Source organism: Ixodes scapularis, unplaced genomic scaffold, assembly GCF_016920785.2.
Source record: "Ixodes scapularis isolate PalLabHiFi unplaced genomic scaffold, ASM1692078v2 PGA_scaffold3__209_contigs__length_174095766, whole genome shotgun sequence".
Taxonomy (NCBI): domain Eukaryota; kingdom Metazoa; phylum Arthropoda; class Arachnida; order Ixodida; family Ixodidae; genus Ixodes; species Ixodes scapularis.
The window spans coordinates 64,184,272-64,209,251 of NW_024609868.1; the positions used below are offsets into that span (position 1 = coordinate 64,184,272).

The window sequence follows — 24,980 nt, forward strand, 5'->3', positions numbered from 1 at the left end:
AATATTGGCGTCGCCAGCCACCAAAAGTAAACCTCTATTCGCCATCGATAATCCTGGACACAAGTAATTGTTATGCAAACGGCTTCTTTTTTTTTTTTTAATATTGCAGATTTTAGATACTGGCAATAATTAAAACAGCGTACGCAAAAAAAAAAAACAAAAAAAAAACAACGTCGTCATTATTGCGCATATCCCGAACCCAAACCGCGTTTTGGATTAGCAAATAGAAACGAGATTATTTCTTTGTGCACGCTATTCCAAAACTCGCTACTGTTGTCGTGGCAGTTTCTTACGCGGGAAGTCCCAACTGGTTATCTAAATATAATCAATAAATCGCTTAAATGACTGCCGAAATGGGAGGGAGCACGGCATACATTTTCTTAAACTTCATAAGTAAACCGACCAACCGAACGACTACGTCGCAAAAAAAGATTGAGAACCTCATACACATATGTAGGTGCGCTATTGTTAACAAACAAATCGCGTGATGTTGACGTAGCAGTACTTCTAGCCTCAGATAAAATACAAGTTAAACGTTCGTTGTCTATCTCCTCAGCAAGTTTCCTCAGATAATCAAAAGAAACAGATTTCGATATATTATAAATCCAAAGAACGATACTTTCAGGAAATACAGATAGTCTCCTTGCGCTGACTATTCTGGACGCCTTCGGATCCTAAACGCACGATATAAATATGCGCGCTTCTTACTGAGAAAGTTCCACCACTATAAGTAAACAAACCTCAGTTGTCATAAGGACCTTTGTACCCTCGTGATGTCTTAGTCGTCGAGTAGACGTATCGGGCTACAGTTTTCGAAGTCAGGCAAGAAAGCGCGGCGAAACGCGACGAAAAACACGATTACAACCAATACAACGCATCCGCCAAGGCGCGGAGGGGAGAGCGGAGCAGCAACTTGAAGCAACCTAATGGCTGCCTCGTCACGTGATTCCAAGATGGCAGCGCCCATGCGAAGGAGGGAGTACACTGTACTGCTACGTCACGACTACGTAGCAAGTTCCCCAACGTTGCTAGATTACCTCCCAAATAGGCTCCGCATGCATCCACCAGGCGCACTTTGAAAGATCGTTTATTTAGCTTCAAAATTAGTTTTCTTGTGCCTTTCAACGGAAGACTGGTGTTTTTGAGGTTAGGGTGCAACATGCAACACATTCAAGCTAGAAAATGAGCGCTGAAATTTCGTTTCCCTAAAATTCGGCGCTTATTTTATGGCCTATATGTGTTCAAAGGAGCAGTATCACATCAAACATCTTGTTACAAAAAGTCACGAAAAGGAATTTTAAAACGAATTAAACAATTAGCTTAGAGACCTGGTGGATGTCGCTAACGCCTCGCTTGTAATGCCCATCTAGGAACCTTGACAGCTAGTGACGGTGAGTGTCTCGCCTCCGGCCACGACGAGAGAAGAGGGGAAGGAAAAACTCCCGTCTTCCCGAGAATCCCTTTTGAGTGTTCCAAAAGTAGCTATTGCCGCCCCACAAGATTATAGAAGATTAACCCGTCACTCAAACTTCGTACAAAAGCAGCCGCTTCGGTGGCTGGAACGACTAGGCCATCCCCTCGACGGTAGCTTCGCCGTAGCTTTGCTCGTCCCGAGACGACCTACGTCACGATTGCGTCAGATGTCACGTGCTCTAAGCTGGGCCTTCTCCGGGCAATCGCTAGAGTGGGCCGCTTATAACAAAAAATACAGCAACCAGGCTTAAAATACAAACGTGCGATTGTCATTTACGGATATTGTGGATCATATTCAACCTATTTTTGAACACAACCGATATATTTCAAATTTCGTTGAAGTATCGCTTGGACGCAAGCTATTTGACGGGCTTATTGAAAAGCATCCAAAAAGTTTCAGTACCGACAACAGCTTAGAAACGTCCTTGCAATATTCGTCGCCCTACTCCGTTTGTTGTTCGTTTTGTAGTAAAATAAAAAGAAAAGAAAAGAGAAGGATGTCAAACCAGATTTTCGCCAACTTTATTTCCGTCCTACAAGGTTAAAAATATGCAAAAGTCTGCATGTTATCACTAAAAATCGCTACTGATGACAGCGCTTAAGACTAGCAAGCGGCGAAAAATCAAATGACCGTTTCTGAGGTGGAGCTGGAGTACATGAGATTGTCTCACCGGATATTTCAAAATTAACATCTCTTGGCTGCTTCCGCGCTTCGAAGCATGGCGACCGCGGCTGGTTCAAAAATATTTCAGAATATCCCTGTACCTATCTTATTCATACTTATTTCCTGCTTGGTTTCCTTCGGAAAAGCAAGTAAGCCTGCTGAGATGAGTTCGCGTGCTGCGTTTATTCACTCGAACCAGACATTTGGCGTAGGATGCAGTCGGCAGTCGCATTCGACCCGCTTTAAAATTCCTGCATTTTCAGATTTCAGACAATTTGCGGACGAGCCTCTGCAACTAGTTAAACCAGACCTAAACCACAAAAGGCTCGTGTTGGTGAAGGAAAATATAAAGGTAAGGAACTTAACTTATATTTCGAGGCTTCGGCTTCATTCATTCCGTGTTCGACCGCCGATGATGACAAATCTCTGCGCAAATTTGAAGAGTCTCTGCCGAGAGTGTCTTCCAAGAAGGAAGATCACCGCATTGAGGCTCTTTGTGAAGAGTTGAAAACGTCTGAGTGTGGCAAGCTATCAAAGAAAAAGAAGAAGAAAGTCACGATGTGGCGCGTTTTATTGCTCTATGGCGGGTCTTCCACAATCCGATTCATGCTTCGTGTGGGGTCTTCCTCGCAGGTCGTGTCTAAAATTGAGGGGCCCGTGGCGACCATAGCCGTCGTCGGGAAGTTCCACTCCGGCAAGTCTTTCCTCATGAACCAACTGATGGGGAAGACCAAGGGATTCGGAATAGGCCCCACGGTCCGACCTGAAACGATGGGCATCTGGATGTGGGGACAGGTACTCATGATGAGTAAAGCTATACGCACTCCGGAGTGCACTTCGGACGGAAATGGCTATACGCACTCCGCGGAGAGCTCATACCGCTTGGGCCACCCTTTCCGAACGACGCGTGTATCACTGGGGAGCTCGTTAACACAGCCCCTCGCCTGCGTTCACGCCGCTTCGCGGCTGCAGTATGCGGCTGCTAATTACAAAACTTAACCAGTACACGCCGTTTCGCGGCGTCCAGCCGGAAACCCAAGCCCCGCTGTTCCCGATCGCACCTACGAAAAGGGAGTCCCATACCATTTAGTTCTGTGAAGTTTCGTCGACAATAATGAAACATGAGGAATTACTGTTACGAACACGCTCGTTTCGTACTTAATCCGTCGACAACATTTGGTTTTTTTTAGTGTTCATCGCAAAAAAGAAATGTCGTAAATATTGCCAAATGCCTCGACAAAACAAAATGTTCGAGAAAAAAAAAAAAAAAACAGGCCCACCGGTGGATCGAATCTGCATCTACTTGCGTATAAAGCGGAAACTTTAACCCCTATGCTATGCCATCTCTTTTTTTTTTTTTTTTTTGGCAAACGAAACAAGTTTATTTACATGTTATTTGCAGACATCCTTGCAGTAGGTTCCGCAAACATTATACAAGGCCAAATTGAAAAATTCCGGAGACGAAAGCTACTTCCTCCGACCCTGCGGCAAAGCTTCACGGTACTTTTCCCGAAGAAATCTAAAAAGGGCCCTATTTCCGAGGTCGGGGACTTTCGGCCCATCAGTCTTCTTTGCTCTGATTATAAAATCCTGGCCAAGATCCTCGCAAGGCGACTTGACACAGGGCTCAAGTCCATCATAGAGCCCCATCAGACCTACAGCCTTCGCGGGAGGAAAATATCCAGGAACCTCCACATCATGCGGGCGATCGGCGAGGCGACGGCGGAGGGTCACCAGTCCCTGGCGGTCCTGCAGCTGGACATGCAGCAGGCCTTCGACCGGGTGTCCCACAGGTTCCTCCTGGCGGCGCTGGATCGATTCGGCGTGGGGGAGGAGCTGCGGGGGTGGATCGCGCTCTGCTACCGAGACATCTCCACGCGCCTTCTCATCAACAGTCAGAGGGGAGGTCCCATCTCCATCGGGAGGTCGGTTCAGCAGGGCTGCCCCCTCTCGCCCATCCTCTTCGCGCTGCAGTTGGAGCCACTCTGCCGGGCAGTCAATGCGGACCCATCCATCTCAGGTTTACGGCTTGGGGACAAAGACGTCCGCGTGCTGGCCTTCGCAGACGACGACTCGTCTATCTGCTCGTCGAAGGTGCAGGTGCAGACCATCCTGCAACACGTGGACCGGTTCTGCGCTGCCTAAGGGGCCATGATCAGCAAGTCGGCGGGGGCGTGGCTCGGTGCATGGGAGACTATGCCAAGAACTTTCGGAGGTATAGGATGGAGCACTTCGCTCGACGGCTACCTGGGTGTGCCTCTGGACCCGCAGCGATCAACGGCCGCAGTGTGGAGACCGACCGCCAACTTCGTTGCCGCCAAGCTGTCGCCCTGGCGGTGCAGAAACTTGTCTTTCTTCAGCCGAGCTCACATGTGCAACACAGTCAGCTACCCCGCCGTGCTGTACAAGGCTCAGGCCATCTGCTGCCCGGGCAGCCAGGACGGAAAGGTACACCGGAGCTGGGCCATGTTCGTGTGGAAGACTGCCATGGAAAGCACATGAAGGAGCAACCTCTTTCTGCACCAAGAGAGCGGCGGTCTGGGCCTCGTTAACATTGTGCTCAAGTTGCACGTGCAGTGTTTTCTGCTCTTCCGGGATGCGAGGGACCCGACCTTCGTCGCCGTGCTGCACCACCTTGGATTCTCACATCTCGGGAATTAGAGGGTGAGCACGAGTGGCCGTACGACCAAGAAAGCCGCCCTGCGGTTCTACAAGGAAATTGCCAGCTCCATCGAGTTTCTGCAGGCCCAATTTTCCTGGGAGTACCTGGTGACCGTCAGAAAGAGGCGGCTGTACTGGGATGCCGTTTCCGCATCCTTCTTGCCACCGCTCTACAGACAACCATTGACGCCCGACGACGCGGCGCAACTTTACAAACTCGTGCGAATCCTCCCGTCCCTGTGGCGACAAGGGACTTCTTCGTCCGGATGCACATGGAGGTCCTTCCAGTTAAAACCTGGCTCCATCACAAGGGGTTCTTCATGCCATAGTCCCTAAACTGCAACCTTTGCGGGGCGCCCGAGACCATCCAGCACGTCCTAGTCGAGTGTAGTAACGCCTACCTCTCCTGGGACGAGATGAGGACGACGTTTAAGCTCCGGGACTCCTTCGAAGTAGAGTGGAGCGCTTTCAAGTATCTGCAACTCGAGGAGAGGGATAAGACGGAGGTGGTGCACGTGATGATGTTGCTAGGCCTGCACGCCATCTGGCAGTCGCGTACCTCAATGGTGCAATGCCACCTCGACGCGCTTCCAACCTGGAGCTACTTCGTGTCCACGTTGGGGTGCACTGTTAAAAAAAACCGTAAAATTACAGGGAGCGCCAACGGGACCAGAGCCGCTCGCGAGCCGTCGTGGCCGTTTTGCCGTAAACCCCTCCACCGCACCCGAACGAACAGACATAGCCGGCGCGCTGCGCAGGCGCAGTCAATGCAGCCCTTTTATTCGGAGAGGCGGAAGATCACGTGAACTTCTTTCCCGCGCTCCCGTGGGACGCTGTCCGCGTGAAGGCACCCCTGGCGCATGCGCAGTGAACGTGTCGAGGCAGATCCCGCGCAATTCGGCGACTTTGTGGACGTGTTTTTGGTTCGCCGCACTCAAACCTGGAGATTTCACGGTAAGTGCATTACATCCCCTTCCTTGAACTGTTTGATGAATACCTGTCGCACCACTGTTTTCTTAGATGAGTCGCGCTGTTGTCTGGATTCACTATTATGCATTGCTCGCCACAAGCGTGTGCAGACGATGTGCGCCTCGCGCTGGAGGTGCGTAGCGTTTAGGGTAACGGGGTCTTTGCCTTGTTGCTTTCGAGTGTTACTCTAGCATTATCAGGAGACGTAGTGTGTCGGTGTTCTACGTTTTTCTTGCTCCCTTCTTAGTTAAATATTATTCGGCTACGTGAAACGCTCTTGGTTTAGCGCTCCGCTGGAAAGGCAGAGGTCCCTGGTCCGGTTCGAGGACCATGCACGCCGATTTTTTCGGTAGCTGCTTGTTCGACATAACGTGCTCTTGAGGTGCAATTTGTTTCGAAACATGCAAAGCGACACAGTGCAATGAGGTTTCAAGTGCCCACAATAATATACTATATACGTTTGCCCGAAGTGTAAAAAACTAGTGCCAAAATTCCTTTTTTTTTTTTTGTTCGTTTGTTACGGTAGACTTGTGTGGATTTAGGAAACTTTAAATTGATCGATTCGACCTTCGTGTCTAACACTGCCAGTACTCAAATCCTTTGCAATACGTCTTTAAGTCCGCGGTTTTTTTTTTTGTTGAGTTCGTTGAGTTTAGCTTTCTCCATTCTTTGGTGCGCTACTGTGTAGCGACGGCGCCGGACTTTACGTAATGAGTCATGACTGAAACACATTTGCGAAAAGCGGCCAAATTGTATGAAGAAATCGCAAACGAAAATCGGACAGCAACTCCTATTGCCTTCTTTTTTTTTTTTTTTTTTTTCGGCGGGGGAAACTCGGAGGGGGACGGAGCGATGTCGCAACGTTACTTCTGGAGTTCCGTCCGTTCCGTCCCTCTCCGGGTTTTCTACGCTATGGCGCAGCCGCGGCAGCCGCCGAGGCTGGTTGAGTGTCTCCGCGGTTTTTGATCAGCTTTGTACGAAGACTGATTTTCGCTGATCTTTGTCTTGTTACGTGTATGTGGTGAACGGAGCATTGCGGAGACTGAGAATTATGTGGGCTGTTCGCTGTGTTGTGGCATTCGGGCAAAGCAAGATCGCGGTGAGTTTGCTCGTGTACAGTCGGCGGTAAAAGTTTGCGGGGCGCGGGAGCGTCAGCCGAAATGACTGGTTGCGCCTTCTGCGGCGCGGCCGCTCTCAAGATTCACGCTTCGAGAATGTGCTTCCTTTCGTGCTCGAAGCCATGACTTTTTCGCTCGCTTCCGCCCGACGTGCACGAGATAACCGGGGACCGGCGCAAGGTGCCGCTATGACAGCCATCACGCCGCGCGTCTGCCTCAGCCACCGTGATGGGTGACGAAACTCGCGCATGCTACAGATAACATTTCGCGGCACCTTGCGCCAGTCCCAGTTATATATCGTGCGTGTCGAACGGAAGCGAGCGAAAAAAGCATGACCGCGAACAAGAAAGGAAGCGCGTGCGCATAGCGTGAGTCTTGGAGCAGCAACGTGCCGTGAGAAGGCGCAGCCAGTCTTTTCGGCAGGCGCTCCCGTGCCCCGCAAACTTTTGCTCCCGACTGTACGTCGGCCGATGCTCGTGTCGGTGCACATCTCAACTAAACATCGAGCGCCGATTGTGGCTGACTCCATGCATGTAAGAACGAATTAATCTAACAGGAACTTCGTGAATAAGAACGAGGCAAGCGTGTGGCTGTAGAAGGATGTCGTGACCGGTGGCATACGTACACTGGTTTCCGCACGTTGCTTCTGTTTACTTTATCTGTTGTAATAGCAGTCTTTGTACCGGTGCGTGAAGGCCTCAGTTGCTTCGAAAACCAAAGCTGATACAGCCAGTCTCTTTTTATCCGATGATTCTGTCAAGTCCTAATCACGGCGTCATATATATATATATATATATATATATATATATATATATATATATCAAGAGTGCACGTTTGGTGTTGTTTGCGTTAATTTTACTGCGGAGGACGTTGCCTTTTGCGCGGGATCAGTCTTCTCGTGTAACTTGTCTTCCAAATTTGCTTGCAACAATTTTTGCACCCTCCGATTTCCGTTCTATATTCGGTTTCTTTTCTTGTAAATGTGTTTCAGCCTTAACATTTTGCCGCGGCGCAGCTCTGTTCAGAGAAGAAACGGTCTCAGCACAGCAGGGTGCACGAAGCGCGTCGTGTGTTTAAAAAAAAAGAAAATGAAATTGGGCAAGAAATGATTTGGTAACTGCACCGTAATAAGTGGCTGCCAGCAGTGGAAAAAAAAAAAGAGATATGTTGCCTTATAGTTGGAGTTAAGTCATCTGCCTTATTGTAGTATTTGAGGTAGAAAGGAGAACAAACTAGATGCCTGGGCCGGCTTGCAAGAGACAGCGTCTCGGTTGAGACTGCTCAAAGAAAGCGCTGCCAAGGCTCGGGCGCGCGAGCGTCTAGGACTCGGTTTAAGCTCTACCACTAGCCTTGACAGCGCTTTCTTTGAGCAGTCTCAACCGAGACTCTGCTTTATGCAAGCCGGCCCACATATCTAGAAAACCAATCTTCTGCCCCAAAAGGTGGTAAAAAAAATGTGTCACATTACTGTGCAATTGCGGGGCGTTAGCGTGAAACATTTTCGCGATAGACTGCAACGCAAACAAAAAATGGAAAAGAGTAAGAAAAAAAAAACAGTAAGTCAAGCGCGAAATGCTAGGGAAAGGAAGGTGGGAGTGGAGGAAGCAGATGGATAGCTGGCAAGGAGAGGAGGAACTTCCCTTGCCAGCGTTGTTTACTTACTCCTTTCCATGTTCCTTTCCCTTGCCCTTGGCAGCAGTTTAAATCAAATAGCGCTGCGTCGTCCTGGCTTTCATTGCACTGCTCAAGCTATGAATGACAAGGCGCTATACCATTCCAGCCCAGCTCTGTTCACCTGACCTCTCAAGCCAGATGCACAGAAACGAAAACCTAGCCGAACGTTTCACATGACAATTACTGCGGCCATTCATATCACTGCCCAATGTTAGCATGCTAGACTGTAGCTCCTCATGGCTCGGGCAACCTAAAAGAACACGGAAACATAGTTTTGTATGTTAAGACTGGACGACAAGACGACACGCACGCTGCAGGTGTAGACAGGCAGGTGCAGGTGTTCTATCTTTCTGGTGTAAATAGAAACATTGCCTTCAGATTAACACAGAACATTGAGGATGGCTGTTTTGTACTTCAGTTTAAACACAATGTTAGTTTTGAAACTTGATGAAAGCTTTATAATCCTTACTGTTTATGCTTTATAATCCTTACTGTGTTCATTTCTAGATAGGTGTATGTTTATGCTGTGTGTCATTATCTTCACAAGCACAGTTGATTTAATGTTCACTGACTTCAGTTATGGCAGGAATAAAAAAATTTGGGGTCAAGGATTAATATCTTTGGATTAGGACTTCGCCATGATTGCTTCGAATATTGGTAATGTTTCAGGTACCTTTATAAAAATGCAAAGATCATGTGTTTAAGTACAAAATCGTGGAGAGAAAAATTTTTTTTTTGCAGATCTTGGGACTTAAAGTAGACCTTCAATCCGAAAAAAGAAAGCCAAATTGTTCAGCTCTCATGTCGTCTTAGGATATTGTATTTCTCAGGGTCCCAACAAACATGTTCAATATTAAATCAACTTGAAATAAACCAAGCACTCCTTTTTAATTATAGATGAGACATCACTGCAAAAGATGCCAGAAAAAGTTTACATCATTGGACACGTTCTTCAAGCACACATTATATCATGAAACGTCATCAAGAGGTGTTCCATGCAGCGTTGTCGGCTGTGAGGCTGCATTCAAAAATTACAACTCATTGCGAAGCCACATCACAAGGTGTCATTCTCCGCTTGCACCTCGTAATGCAACTAACTTCCAATCCTGCCGGACATGCAGTGTTAGTTCCTGCAGTGAAGAGGTGAGCCCTGGAAAGGCTTTTATCGAGCACCTCAAAAAACATCTCACCGGCAACCCGCCAACTGTTGTAACTTGTCCAATTGATGTGTGTGATAGCCAGCTTAGGACATGGGGTTCACTCAAGACCCATCTTTCCATATACCATGGGAATGGAAAAAAAAAATCAGTGGTGACAGAGCCAGTAGAGCAGGATGAAATAGTGACGTCATGCTGTAGCAAGGATGACAATGGTCTGGAGAACATTAGGGGAAAACCAGATGTTGAGAGTGAAGTGCCTTCAGTCATTGATGATGTGGATCCCACTCACTTAGATCAAGACTCTTTCCTTGAAAGCATGGCCCTTTTTACTTTGAAGCTTGAGTCAAAATATTTGATCCCGTCCTCAATCGTCCAGGATATAGTTGCTGACGTGAAAAGACTTCATGGCATTTCACAGGAGCATCTTATGACTGATTTGAAAGCTCACCTAACCGATAAGATGTCAAGAGACCAAATGACTGAGGCAATTGACCACTCCTTTGGGAAGAGTCCTTTGTCTGTTGCATTTTCAAGTGATGGAGCTCTTCGCTCAAGCTACATGAGAAATGTTTACTACACTAACAAACTTCATCACAATAAACCAGTCGAAATCTCTCTTGGATTAGACTATTCCAACGAAATGCGACATTACAGCTATGTGCCCATAAAGGTGACACTTCATTCGCTGCTTTCTAACCCAGATGTACTGTGCAAACTCTGTTTCAACGCGCAGGGAGGCAACGATGGTGTGTATCGGGAATTCACAGACGGCAAAGTTTTTCAAAGCCGGATATCATCCGATGGCAGTACTGTATCGGTAATCTTATACCAAGATGCTTTCGAAGTCGCCAATCCCCTTGGATCAGCCCGTGGAAAGTTTAAAATGTTAGCGGTATACTTCACGCTTGGAAACCTACCAGCTTACCTCAGAACCGTAGTTGACCCTCAACAGCTTGTTTTGCTTTGCCATGATAAAGACTTTAAACACTTTGGTTGTAGGAAGCTCTTCGAGCGACTCATCAGTGACCTCCAAGATCTTGAAGATGGCATCACAGTGAACGGGCACCGTTACGTTGTGCAGCTTGCTTTTATATGCGGTGACAACCTTGGAAGCCATAGCATTGGCGGCTTTGTGGAGAATTTCAGCAGGGCCTCTTACATATGCCGGTACTGTGTTACAACCATGCAAGATTTTAGGAACAACAAGCCAGCAGAGCTTCGAACTGTTTCATCATACACTGAAGCAGTCAACCGTGCTAAGGACAGCCAAGAACAGGGTTTTATGGGAGTCAAACACGACTCTCCATTCAACAAGCTTTCAACATTTCATGTCTGTCTTCCTGGGCTCCCGCCATGTCTTGGGCATGATCTTTTTGAAGGTGTTGTTGACTACGACGTTGCACTGATGATAAAATATTTCGTGAAAACACTGAAATGGTTCTCTTACCACCATCTTAATGCAACAATACAGTTCAAATTTAAGTACAACGCGTGTGACCAAAGGAACAAGCCAGCTCCAATGAACATAAGCGGTAAAAAGCTTGGAGGCCAGGCACTGCAAAACTACACTCTTTTGTTACTTCTACCAATAATGGTGGGAGACAAAGTTCAGGATGCAACTAACGAAATGTGGCGTCTCCTTTTGACTCTCCAACAGGTTGTAGAACTCGTCATGGCAACTGCCATTTCAGATGATCAAGTGTCATATCTGGCACTCTTGATCAGTGATTACATCTGTGAGAGGGTAAGGTTGTTTCCAGCTGTTCCACTTCGTCCAAAGCATCATTATTTATTCCATTATCCTTATCTCATTAAACAGTTTGGACCACTCGTGAAAGTATGGTCTCTCCGATTCGAAAGTAAGCACAGCTACTTCAAACGTTGCATTAGAGCATCTGGCAACTTTATTAATGTTACGAAGTCACTTGCTCAGAAACACCAGCTCCTGCAGTCTTACTTGCAAAAGGAAGGCTTGTTTGGACCAGCTGCGGCGTTCAGTGACCTGACTCCTGCATCTAAAATAGCCAGTTTCGACAAAAACTTGTGGTGCTTCATTCAGAAAAACTTGCCCACTAGTCATGAAACCTTGATGACTGCTTCGTCAGTGACACTATGTGGCACACATTACAAGCCAGGTTCTTACATAGTGCTTGGTGGGGACCAGTACAACCTGCAGTTCGGCCAGCTTCTGCATATTGTGGTAGAGTCTGGCCATGAGGCAACTCCATTACTTCTTGTGAAAAAAGCAGCGTCTGCATTCCTCCCAAACTTCAGGCTCTACAAGTTGATGGAATTGGAAGTGGAAGAGCTACAGTTGTTGTCTTCCTCTCAGCTGATGGACATACATGCATATGTCCCGTACAGACTCCTCAACTGTCTTGTGATCAGGCTGCGGAGTTCACTATTGTTCGACGATTTTGAAGGTATGATACCAGTGATTTGTGTGGAAATTACCTTAAATTTAAAAACGGGGGACACCCTGCAACTCACTTTTTCAGTATAGCACAGACAATTGGAAAATGTAGGCCAAACAAAAAACCTCTAGGCAGGCTTTTCTTGTTTTTTTAAATATATTATATCATTCGTTGCAAGTTTTTACTAAGGTGCTTTCATGTGCGCTTCGCATAGGGTGATGCCAACTGCCTGTTTCCCTTTCTCACACCCTCGTCCACCGCCATTTTGTTCCTAATTGTTTCCCCGTGCGCCGAAAAGTGGCCTTTGTGTCCATCGGTCCTCCCATCCGAGGGGGGAAATGCTAATCCTCCCTCCGTGGGTTCCACAACGCTGCTCCGAACTTGTGAGATAAGGTGCTTGTTTCCGGGAGGGTTATAAGCCCACGGATTATCGCCAAGGACCAAAATGGCTGCTGGTTTGTCGGTGAGTGGTATTACAAAGGGTGGCATCACCCTAGCAAAGCGCACATGAAGGCTCCCTAGTTTTTACACCCGCAATGTCTAATAACTTTAATTTGCAGTAGTGGGGAGTAACGTAAATAGGTTTCCATTTGGAAAAGTCGTGAAATTATCAGGGAATATCGTCAAAACGTTGGCCCCACCAGGGAAAATGATCAGTAAAAGTGGAATGGCAATGCGGAACAAAGCTAGATGGTTGCGCATGAGCACAGCCATGTCGAATAATGTTTCTGAAATATGATCCTTTGACCCGCAAATGCTCACGGGATTTTATCAAAATAGTCAAGGGAAAAACTGGGAAAAGTCGGGGAATTTAAGATCACTAATTTTGTAGACACCCTGTTAAATTGTAGCAATGCTTTACCAGCTAACTTGCACCCTTATTTTTTTTTTCTAAATTACAATTGTTTTGTAGCAAATAACATAAACTTTGCATTTGTACGTTCACTGTTTTTCAGATGATAGTCAAGATCTGGAGCCTTGATAAAACAATAAAGAAACTGGCAGTGGTTGCCACTTTCGACGCCATAAAGAAAAAGGCCATAGAGTTCGGTATATGCTGCAATGGAGACATCAAGGTTTGTAAAATAATTTCAGCAGTTGAAATTATGTACTTAGTCATTCTTATTCTCAAAATAACATACCCTGTTTCCAGGTACACATGCTGGATGGAACGGAGGTGGACGAAGAAGCTTTCAATTGTTTGAATCAGTCATCTGAGGATGCTACTTACACCTTCATTGCAACAACAGATTCTTGGGTGTCAGGCAAGTCCAAGCTTGAATTTACTTTAGGAATGGGGGAGTAGTAATTTTTCAGTTAAAAGCAAATGTGAAGCAAATTATAACGTAATATGAGAAATGAAAAATAACTTCGAAACACCTAATTTCATAGAACGGAAAAAAAGAACTTATTTAATTGATAAAGGTTCCCTAGCAAAGTTTCTGCCAATTAGTCTTTATTTATTATGCAGGCAATTAGCAACAGACGTGCAGTATAGAGTTTTTGCTTCAAACGTAACACTTCGATGGCATAGAAGTTTCAAAGACTGTAACCACAAACTACAAAGAAATGCACTTGGATTATTTTGCTTGGAATTTTAGTTACACAATATAATAACAATATTTATTAATATTCTAGAATATGTCTACTGTGCAGAAAAGTGAGCTGGTATTCTCTTTCGAGAAATTGGAAAACCTATAGGTACTGTGCTCATCGTGTTTTGTAAGCGAACACATGAAAGACATAAAAAGTTAGCTTATTGGTCTTCTCTGACAGAACTCAGATGCACAAGAAGAGAACAAAACAAGCAATGACACTGGCACCAGTGGTTGTATTTACCGGAATGAATAGCCAACACTCTTAAAGGCTGACGAATGCAAAACGATTAGGAAGCTGTCCCTCGCTTTCCTCGTTTGCACCCCAAAGAGGAAGAGACACTGCCTCCTCTCTGTGGGGGCTAGTTTTTGGATATTCTGTTTTCGGGGAAAGAGGAGAAAAGAGTGCAAGAGGGAGGGGAGAGGACACTACGGGAGGGATTTCAGCCATGCAGAAAGTGCTCCCTGTGCGTCTGCCTTTAAAGGGAAGTAAAGAGGTTCTTAAGAAAACTGAGTTTGAGCCAGATTACAGCATAATGTTATCCCGTGAATCCTGAAGATTAACTAAATGCGAGAAAACTCGAGAGACCTTAGGCCGGTCGTTGCGTCATATCCAGATTTTTCGGCCGCCAAGCGTGTTTTGCTCATGTGGGCAGCACATGGAATTGCAAGCTTGCCAGGTATATTACCCTGCATGTGACACTGGTTGTGACGTTTTTGTCTGGCCTTTCTGACAATATCAAGAGTGCACGTGCATAGCTTTGATGGGCATTGTAGGCACGCAAGAGCAGAAGTTCCGACAAATCTGGGTATGATGTCACGCTCAGAGATGACAGGGCTTTGGCGCTATTTCCAAAGCACTGTTACGACTGCTCCTCGCATCAGACTGAAAAATAATTCCAATATTCGTGGTCTTGGGGGCCAAAAGAAGATAATTAAAGTGTTTAATTTTTCGAAAATACAGAACCACTTTAGTTTTCCTTTAAGGCTTGTCGTGGCAAAGCACACTTTTTTGTTGTGAAGCACAAAAAACAGGTCCACATGCCAGTAGGCTCATACGAACGGTGGATCAAGCTTGTTGAAGGGCACATCAAACAGTCGGGTGGTGCAGGCTCTTTAAGGGAAGCCATTTATATCAAATAACTGGCATAGATTGATCATCTCTAGGCCTTCAAAAAGACCAAAGGAAAAAAGAAATTACTTGCTTGAGCTAAAACGTGTTTGTCAACCTTGCTGGCCTAGTCATTGTTTTAACTTGTTCTCGAACGTTTCGTCAGCTTGTACAGCTAGCCGACACCATCAGATATGATGTTGCAAGGAGATACTTTACACAGTATGTCTTTGCAATCGGATGAGGCGGGATGGCGGTTGTTATGATAAAGCCAATTTCCTACTTTTGATATGATTACATAAGTACCATGTCTTTTATGTACCTCCCTCAAGCTCCATTGCTTTGCATCGTTGCTCTGTGGTAGAGCATCTTGGTGGCCCGAAGTTTGGATGTCGACCTCCTTCAGTTACTGTCGCATTGTATTTTGAAATACCACAGCCAAAAGAAATGTTCCCCTAAGTTTAAACTGAATATGGTGCTGCACTGTTATTTTATTATCACTATTCTTTTCTTTGTCTGCCTCTTTTGGAATGATGTTTTGCTCTTCGTTTTCAGGTCAGCAGGGGGATGTAACATCAACACAACATGAAGGTGTCGATGTGCCTTTTGGTTCACAAGTTCAGTTTCCCTGGAGCAGCCTTAGCAAAGACGTCATGAAAGCATTGCAAGAGGGGACTCAACTTAATCCGACTGACCGACAAGAAGTTGTGCGCATGGCTGCCGCGGCCTGTCAAAAAGTCAAGGCTAGACCATCTGCACGTGAAATAAGGAGTGCTGCCAGTTACCTTGTTGACAAGTACCCTGGGGCACTTGGGGACCCCACTTCCTGCTCAGCTACGTCAGTTTCTTCTGTAGGCCTGGCCTACAAAATAGAGAACAGAATAGAAAACAACAGAAGGGGATGCAAGCGCCTTGTGGAAGTGCTCAGTGGTGGAACCATCAAGCTAAAGAAGCAGACATCTCGATCAGCTTACGGTTGTGTGAACTGGCAGCCAGCTACTACGAGTTCTTCACTTCATGAAGTGGAAGCCTCAAGAAAGTTTCTATTGGACGAGGCATTGAAGTCGACATGTGAACAAGACGTTTGCCTTCAAACAAAGGCCATGGCTGAGTGCTACCCCCACATCAGGACGTTCATAAATTCGTCAGAGCCTCCATATTCAGCATTGGATGTCAAACGAGCGTGGCCACTTCTGTTTGTGAGGGAGCACCTCCTTGATCACTTCCATAGGTATAATTTTCATAAATATTTGTCCATGAGTTTACTCAGGTTTAGAGTTATTTACAGGGTGTCGAAAAATGCAAAGCTATAGTTATAGAATTGACGGCAATGGGAGCTGCAAATTTGACAAAAAAGTGTTCCTTTTATTATTAACCATTATAATGCTCGGGCTTGGTGGCCACTGTTTTAGTTGCATATGGACTAGGGCAGCGTGAGTAAGCAATTAGAATGTGGGGAATATCATTAACTATAAATGTAACTATGGCTTCAATGTTCTGGTAGAGCAGTCACAATAGCATGTGGTAGAGGGCAAGAAACATTTCAGCACTGCAGCATGGAGGCACACATAACTGAGTGAATATAAAAAGAAGGCAAATTGGAAACTTGCAGCAGTTTCAAAGTTTTTCCTGGCATGTGTGCTTGAAAATCTTTTTGCACAAATATACCTTTTTAAAAAGGCAGAATATGTTCAGTTCTTTGCAAGAGTCACTCACTCCTAAAACAAACATACACTATTATGCTTATAAAAAGGTGCTTTAAACGACGAATACGATTGCTACTTTCACCATACAGTGGTCCTTGCAGATTTCTTTCCTTCAATATTTTGCTTTTCGCAAAAAGGTATTTTGATTACAAAGATTTTGGATATGAGGAGTCAGTGATAACATGAATTTTTTAAGGCTTACAGGTGTCTGTCTGGACGGAAAATTGAGCCTGCCCAAAGATGTCCTCCTCCTCGTGACATTCCTACGTTCAAGCCCCAAAAATGATGCTGTGCTCGAGTGGAGCCTCAAAATCAACAAGGCCGAGGCAGAGTTCAAAGATCAAAACGCAGCAGCTGTCTGCCTCCTCCCATTGCTTGCATCCTACTTTCAAGAAAACCTCGGAGAGCTCTTCCAGTTACATCAGGTAGGAGCATTCATAATAAGCAGGCTATTTGTTTCCGAAGACACATCCTCATGACCTTGTTGAAAATAACTTCCTGGAAGTCTCACACAGGCAGTCAGCATTCCACTGAGAAACTATGCATCTGGAAATACTAAACTTTTCTTCATTTTTTTAAATTTTCAGCTATATCAGTCTTCCTGTATACCGTAACATACCGGTCATGCACCTATGTCCGAATAGGCGCCTACCTAGTGATTTTTAACCATTGGAGCAATGCCTTGTACTCTTTCTGCAGTTTCGCTTTCTGAGCGACCATCCCCCCACTTTTTCAGAATTGTCTGCAAAATCTTTGTGAACGCTTTCTTGGTATCTGACGACAATGCTGATAATGAGCACGTAAAAAGTGAAATTACTATTGCTCTACGAGGAGCCAAACCTTCCTTAATCTTTTCCTGGCTGAGGTGGCTCAACTTATTATACTTCACATTAGAGTGCAATGGGAAGATATGCGACTCTAGGCTGGGTCATCTTATAGTATGTTCTACATAAATATTTCACTAAACCAAAGGGGGAGCGGCGGTGGGCGCCCACTCTTGTACCACTTGCTTCTAATGGGTTCACATGATGTTTTGTATTTTTGGGATCGAGTGTTAGAGTTAACACAAAAATTATGCTAGAGAATTAACTAGTGACAAACGTTTGTACTTCCACTTCGACTCCTAAGTTAGGATCATTTGTTTTTAATATTAGCAACTTCCTTGTCCCGCAGGTGTAACAATGAGGCTTTGTGACAGATATCAGCAGATACATTGCTGCTTATTTAACATTGTTTTTTAGTTGTTATTGAGCGTTAGGACAACAAATGTTTGTAGTTAAAAATGTCCTTATTAGTGAGAAAATAACAGGAACCGCATCCTTTCCTGTAGGTGGGATGAAGGGTTAAAGGAAATAAGGGTGAGATGAAAATAAAGTGGGTGAGACGAACCTCTTTCACATAAGTGAGGGGTGAATGGAGAATAGCCTTTTGGTATTCCCGAATACCCGTGGGATTAACAGACTCTTTCAAGGTTTGGGGTTCTTGCATGTGTGGGCAGTACCAGGAGTGCGCTTCTGAGACTGTGACCTCGCAGTGGGTGCATAGGCTCTTGTCTTTATCCTGTGTATGGCGGCTTATGCACCATGTTCTTGTGGGTGTTACATTTTGCTGTTTCCTTGGAAACCATAGTGGTGTGGGTCCGTTGTCTTTTCAGGCGCACCTCTTCCCACCTGGTATAATTACCATCTGGGAGTGGGTCTAAGTCTTCTTTGAGTAGAGCCGTGAGGTGTTTTCAGTGGGCCTGTTGTTTGGCTTCCTGGGAGAATGGGGGATCCTTTGTGTCTTTTTCAATGAAGGTGGCGCTGTTGTCACCAAGGATAGTAAGGATAAGGGAAGACAGGAACTCGCATGCGGCGGCAGACACTGTTTTATTTACTTGGGAATGGTTTGGTGTACCAGGAAGCAGTGGATTTAAAGTTGTCGGCCTTCCTGCCAGAGTCCTTTGAATGTGCCTTACACTCGTCGTGTGTTATCTTGGAGCTTGCACCTCAGTTGTTTACGGAGCTTCTGGGTGTATTTTTTATCTTCACCGTGGTTGCATTGAAATTGGCTTGGAGTTTTCAGTCCTTATTTCTCCTGTAACATTGTTGGGCTTGCAGTCTGATAGCACGCATGTTGAGGAGATGAAGGTCGGGGTCTGGGTCGTCTTGTTTAACTTGGTACTTCTGAGTGGATGTGGCTTTCGTTATTCGCTCACCTAGCCACTTTTTCAGGTGCTAGGTTAATGAAGCTGATCTGTCATTTAGTGTTGGGATGTCTTTCTGTCATTAATTCTATTTCGACGGGTAGGTGCTTGCTTCCCAAGGCGTAGGAGCAGTTCGCACTCGGGCTTGGATGTTGTGTATGGCCCATGTCAAGTCTTGTGGTGTCGTTCTCAGTGCGACGTTTGCCAATGCGAATGGCAGTCTGTTTTTCTTTGAGAATTCATAGATTGGCCTGCTTGGCGGGTGTGAAGACATTGCACTCTCTGTCATTGTCTCGTTTGTACCCCATATTCGTGCATCTGCGGTAAAGTCGCCGGCCACAATAAGTTCTTCGGGCATCATTCTTTGCGATCCGCCTTACGTCGTCTTGCTTGTGTCCCACAGTTCTACATTCTGTGGGAATAAATATAGACCCATAGATGTATGGTACCTTCACTAGCATTTCGTGCATTTCTCAATTAACCACACATGTTTTCTGACTTTTCTTAGGTGACAACAGAAATCACAGAGGAGTTTCGTAACAGTCTGCCTGCTTCTCCTGTAATTGTTGCACTGGGTGAGCTTCATGTGTCTTTTCCTTGCATGCTTTGTATTTTTGAAGGTGCTTTCTTTTTTAATTTGTGTTGAATTTTGGAACAACAACCTAGACCGTTTTATCGTGGGTAGTGCCATTTTGAGAGTGAGAGAGAGAAGAGGGGTCAGTGCAGATGACTCCTAGTGACTCAATTGTAGTGGAATACTGTAGTGGTGTAACCAGAGTGCTGGAATACTGCAGTGGTGTAACCAAAGGGTGGTGTGCCGATTTTGATTAGAGCTAGATAGACAACCACATTGTTTGGTTTCGGCAGCCTTATCAAGCACCAATGTAAAGCACATGTCCTGGTATTATACCATACTTCGACAATCAATGTTTGATTGATCCAGCAAGAAAAAGAGAAGTTTTTATTTTGGTTTGTGAGTGCAGGTGCCACAAAACGGCATACAGCCCAAACAGCAGGTGCCTGTGAGGCATTTGATTGTTTGGGCCTGCATTCTGTGTCTTGTCCAACCCGAACAGCCAAATTTTCTGCTCGTAGAATGTGTGGTCGCATGCGGTCTCCGGTCATTTAATTTCTAGCTAAAGCAATTTAAACGAAACCGACGACTGGCATTGCACGTTGGCATCAGACTTCCATGCTACTGATTCTGTTCACAAACTCAACAAAAAGTGTTTGATTCTACATGCTCATATACAAATTTTTTGTTTTGTTCAAGCCTTCAGGAGCACTTTGCATAACTTAATGTCATTACTGGGTATGGTAGCTCAACACTATTTAGTGTGACCCTTATTTGGCTTGGCATATAAGGTGTGCCTTATCTGTGATTGTGATGCATCTCAGTCTCAGATCTCAGATATGCGTCACAATCCTATATACCTCTATAGAAGTTTCCAGATGTGAATATGACAATGGTATTTTTTTCTTCATTTAATGCGTGAGCGTTAAAAGCCCTATTAGAGAAAAAGCCGGCGTAGTGGTGTCGGTCGCATGACTTTTCTGGTCACTTGACTAGATAGGTCGATACATCTGATACTAACACATTTTCTCCGCATTAATTACATTAATTGCTTGTTTCTTTCCTAGGCCGCTCACTTTTCGAATGCAGCTGCCAGCTGTTTGTGGACCATGAGGTGATGGTGGAAGATGTGGGCTTTCTCCAAGCTGTGGAGCTCCTTTTCGCCCTTTATTATTGTTTAAACATCCAGTATGCCAAAGGTGCGGGAACCACACTTGAGTTCATTCAGAGGTATGGTTTATTTCCTTCATAATTTTGAGCCTCATGAGAGGCAATAAAGAGCAACTCTGCTGAATTTTGGCTGAGAAAACGATTAGTTCTCTTTATAATCATCTAGGAAGGCTACAACTGAAATCTTTCTGTATATAAAATTGGACCCTCAAAGTTTGACAAGCGCTAATCTGCTAATTTTAGCGAGCGATGTGCAGGCTAGCCAACTTTGGCACTTCCTTCAGATGTGACGTCATGTTGATGTCTGTTGTATACACCGGCTTTTTTCTCTTTCAACGCCATCACATGTCCAGTCAGTTCAGACAACACTGCCTAGAGTTGACCCAGTGAGTGGGGTAAATCACGTAATCATGCATCTGCCATGGACATGAGTGTGCATGCAACTGACGTCGCTGCTTGCCCTTTGCCGAAGTTTCGGTTTCAATTTGCGACTTGAGTTTTAAATAGCAAAGTTGCACAAACAATATTCTACTTTTCGTGAAACAGTGTAGAGTTGTTCATGAGTGCTTTTCAAAGTAAGGTCATCCACTATCTTGAAATTTTCTAAATTGAGTAGAGTTGCCCTTTAATTTGTCACTGGCTAGCCACATTTCCAAGCTCAATTTCAGAGTCCATTATTAAACCGCAATAGGGTGTTGTATTCTTAGACCACAGAATGAATAAAACGTGCTCGGGACGAAGGAGACGACAAACGTTTTTTTCAACTAAGAACAACAGGAATGAACTTAAGAGCACTCCGTGCAATTCAGACTGCCAAGAAAATGGAGAGAAAGGGAGCCAGGAAGATAAAAAGGAAAGTGTAAAGTTAGAATTGTAACTCATGCTGTTACTTCACTCTTTTTCTTATTTCCTTCCTTACAATTTTTGACACTTACCTTTCTCTCTTTCTGCCTCCCTTTCTCTCAATTTCCTTGGCGGTCTGAATTGAAGGAAGTGCTTTTAAGCTCATTCATGTTGTTAATTAAAAGAAATGTTTGTCGTCCTTCCTCCGGGTATGTTTTGTTCTTTCTGTGGTCTGTGAATTTTACCAACACACTCTTCAGTTACTTTAAAGGTTGTTATATCTTGCATAATAATTCGATTTAAAAATTTCACCTAATGTTACAATGTGACTATGTTTGATCCTATCCCAGAAATCACAAATAAATATGTCCATATATCTACTATTCCTATTGTTTTATCTTTACTGAATGTGTCATTTACTTATAATTCTATTTGGCATTCAGTTAGAAGGCAGAGTCATAAGCAGTATACATCATTAAATTATTTTTGGCTGGAAACAAATTGGAGCTTCAAAATATGTTTAATATACTCAGCTAATTATTTATTTAAGAGTTTCTTTACTGCACCACACTATTCTGTATCACTCTAAAAGTGTCTAGAAGTGATATGTGCAGATGATCTCTAATTCATAACTAAATTTGACTGATATACAACCTTTTCACAACTTTTTGAAGCTTTATTTCTGCATGTTTTAGTAGTATGTGGTTCATGTTTGATTTTGTACCTGAATACCTTTTTCTCGTCTTTATACATGTTTATCAATCGTATGTTCTTTCGACAGTGGCTGGCCAAAATGTGGCTTCCTAAAAAAAGAGAATGATTCTCTTACAACATTCCTTTTGCCATGTCTGGTGCTTTTAAGCAATCATTAACAGCTAGTTGAGTATTTTAGGTCATTCAACTGTCTGCAATACTAATTATGCAAATGACTGCTTGCTTAATTACGAGTAGAAATGCAGAGGAGGAATTGCTTTGTGACTGTGTAGGACAACAGACAAATTTTAATGCTGTATTGTAATAAAAGAAATAAGCACGAAGCAGGGATGGGCAAAATACATGCAAATATGTATCGAAATACAAATACGAAATGCTTAGTCAAAAATATATTTAATTACAAATCTAATTACTTTTGCAAAAAAGTATTTAAGTACAAGATACAAATGCAGACAGAAAAGTAGTTGGTCTCTTCCAAATACTTTTCCAAATACATTCCTTAAAATTTGCGTCAGCGACTTCAGGGCACCTGCAACAGGTTTCTGGGTATCTCATTTTAATTTTGCATCGCACACTCGGGAGTTAGTGCTCGAGGCTCTAGCAACGTAATACAAATATAATCACAAAAAACAAATGTAATCAGCTTGGACGTAATAGGTGAAAAAAGTACAGAGCTTCAAGCAGTTTTTTTTTTTGTTGTTGATTACATTTTGGTATAGACAATCAAAGAACCGAGACGACCAAGACGCGCAGCACTAGCTACAGATTTTTTTATTGTTGCAACTCGCACCATTTACAAACATCTGGATGACCCGCGCATTTAGAATGTTCGAGGCAAAGGTATGGATGGAAATCAGGCTGGAAAGCATCACAAGTTGTCACCGTCACTTATTTAGCCAGTCTGCCTGTGAACGTCGATTTCTTCACTATTCTTTCCCTGGACTAGCACCGTAATTACAAAGTCACTAAACGCTTGTGCTTGATTGAGAGACACTGCATTCGGTGCAGAACATAGTTTTCTTCCTGCTCTGGACAGTGACAATAAATTCGAGGGATGTATTTTCGCCCACAAAATTGTATTTAATTACAATTGTATTTGAAATACACACGTTTTAGTATTTAAATACACACGTCAAATACATTACAGAATTTTTAATTAAATACAAATGCAGAATACACAAAGTATTTGAAATACGTAGTTCATATACTTGTATTTGAAATACTGCCCATCCCTGGCGCGAAGTATGTACTTGTTCTTCTGATTATGTCGCTGCTATAAAATTTACTTTTGTTTGCTTCCAAAGCTTCTCCCAAATGACTCAAATCAATTACATCGCTGTCTGTTCAATATCTTTTTAAATCAACATGTTTTTAGTGTTTTGTAGTTCTAAAAGTTACATTATATGAATCCTACCCCTTAAGATGTGCCACATGGGGCTTATAACTTCTGAAATATTCCGAGTTCTGTATCCCCATCGCATCTGAGTGAGGGAAGCCTTGAGTGCCAGATTTTCTCCTCTTGCAGAAAAATTACACCTTATTACAATATTTTTTTTGTTGTTCCCTCATTGTTTTATTTTCCTCAAAATCTAGGCATGAATTTGTACCTTGACATATTTTCTTTAAGTGCACAGTCTGCTGGCCTAAATGTAGGTTTTGCTCAGCTTGTTATGGCTTAATTGGTATTTTAGGAACCTTCAACACACTTATACTTTTGAACTGTGCACCTATGTGACTTTGGTGGCAAAGCTTGGGGCTTTCGACATTAGTTGTGCATGTAAAATATCAGCAAGTACTGATCCCAAATCCTTCACTGCAATTTTTTTTCACTTGTCTGGTTTCTGACCAAATACTTATGGGCCAATCTGCTATTTGTTTCAGATACCAAGTTGGTATCAAACAACATGATGGGTCACGACAGGAGGCCGGGAGGTCGAAAGGAGCTCGGGCAAGAGCAATCAAAGCCGCCACAGATCTTGCTGCTTTTGAGAAAAAATGGAACAGTGTGAGTACATATTTGATTTGGCATGTGTACGATGTGGTATCAAAAGGTTTCCAGTCTTGTTTTGTATTAAAAAGAAAAGCAAATAGCGGCACGACACTGCATTCACAGGGGTCGAGGGCAGCAACCTTGATCTGTCATGGTGCTGAGTGGCTCAATGTGGCAATGCACAGGCGAGTTGGTGTATGATTACAACTGGTAGCAGCATGCAAAAAACACACGGACAAAGGGACGAATGCACAGGACTTCGGTGTTTCCTTTTCATTAAACATTTAGTTGAAGTTCAGCGCTCGCCTTGTGCATTTCCTCCCTTTGTCCTTGTGTTTTTGCGCGCTGCTACCAGAGGCTTAGAGCATCGCTCTGTGAGCTTGGGAGCCCCGCTGTACAGGTTTTTGTGACTTCATGTGCGTGCGCCTCTGCAATTTGTGCAAGTGGTTGTGGTCCTCACGTAGCCTTTTCAATCATCTGAATATGAATTTGTTTTATTTTCAGCTCATCTGATGATCGATCGGATGCCATGAAGGTTTCTTTATAATTATGTTCTTTTACGGTTTACAATATAGTTCTTCAATTTCAAAACTGCCTCCGTTTTGTCGTGTCCCTTTTTTCAGACACACTACACTTGTTTATAAGGATTTGTCGTTATATTACGGAACTGTACTGCGCTAACTCATGATGCCAGACGTTATCTGTAACCCTCCGTAATACTACCAGGGCCGTAGCTGAGAGTTCACATTATTGTTACTGTACAGCGAGCACACAGCGATAGAAGTGCAGTACGCAAGTACGGGATTAAAGCTGCAAACTAAACTTGAGGTATGCAAGCCGTCAAGCGTTCCGACGGTATTGAAGGCGTAAGGGAAGGGTACGGTAACTGAACTGTTACCGTTACAATACGGCAATGGAAGTGCAGTATGAAAATACGGGACTGAAACCGTACCCTTCCC

At 44.2% G+C, this 24,980-nt stretch overlaps 2 protein-coding genes across 6 annotated transcripts in view; both read left to right on the forward strand.

Moving 5' to 3' along the window:
• Window positions 1–2,179: 2,179 nt before the first annotated feature.
• Window positions 2,180–24,980, forward strand: part of LOC120847825 (guanylate-binding protein 5-like) — a 28,353-nt gene continuing 5,552 nt past the window's right edge. The window contains exons 1-3 of the mRNA XM_040219709.2: window positions 2,180–2,286; window positions 2,401–2,489; window positions 2,771–2,932. Coding sequence (XP_040075643.1) covers window positions 2,193–2,286; window positions 2,401–2,489; window positions 2,771–2,932 — 345 coding nt within the window. The 5' untranslated portion in view covers window positions 2,180–2,192. The remainder of the gene's footprint in view (window positions 2,287–2,400; window positions 2,490–2,770; window positions 2,933–24,980) is intronic.
• Window positions 6,713–24,616, forward strand: LOC115316376. Of its 5 annotated transcripts, none has more exons than XM_042292468.1 (10): window positions 6,726–6,866; window positions 13,090–13,209; window positions 13,287–13,398; window positions 15,395–16,070; window positions 16,742–16,970; window positions 19,239–19,305; window positions 20,372–20,534; window positions 23,913–24,036; window positions 24,145–24,206; window positions 24,526–24,616. In XM_042292468.1, the coding sequence occupies exons 1-10, from the start codon at window positions 6,819–6,821 to the stop codon at window positions 24,566–24,568; spliced, it is 1,644 nt and encodes a 547-aa protein (XP_042148402.1). In that variant the 5' UTR covers window positions 6,726–6,818; the 3' UTR covers window positions 24,569–24,616. The 5 variants fall into 5 exon arrangements, with proteins under 5 accessions (XP_040075636.2, XP_042148402.1, XP_040075642.1 ...); XM_040219704.2 differs by adding an exon at window positions 11,994–12,142 and having other exon boundaries at window positions 6,794–6,866; window positions 23,913–24,206; XM_040219707.3 differs by lacking the exon at window positions 6,726–6,866 and adding exons at window positions 11,408–11,463; window positions 11,994–12,142 and having other exon boundaries at window positions 23,913–24,206.

Excerpts from the sequence above, each read along its gene's own strand:
- LOC115316376 (XM_040219702.3), top strand. The coding sequence starts at position 6,819 with ATGTGGGCTGTTCGCTGTGTTGTGGCATTCGGGCAAAGCAAGATCGCG. Across the intron at positions 19,306-20,371 it reads TCCTGTAATTGTTGCACTGG|GCCGCTCACTTTTCGAATGC; the intron begins GTGAGCTTCATG and ends TTTCTTTCCTAG. Across the intron at positions 24,207-24,525 it reads CTCAATGTGGCAATGCACAG|CTCATCTGATGATCGATCGG; the intron begins GCGAGTTGGTGT and ends TTTTATTTTCAG.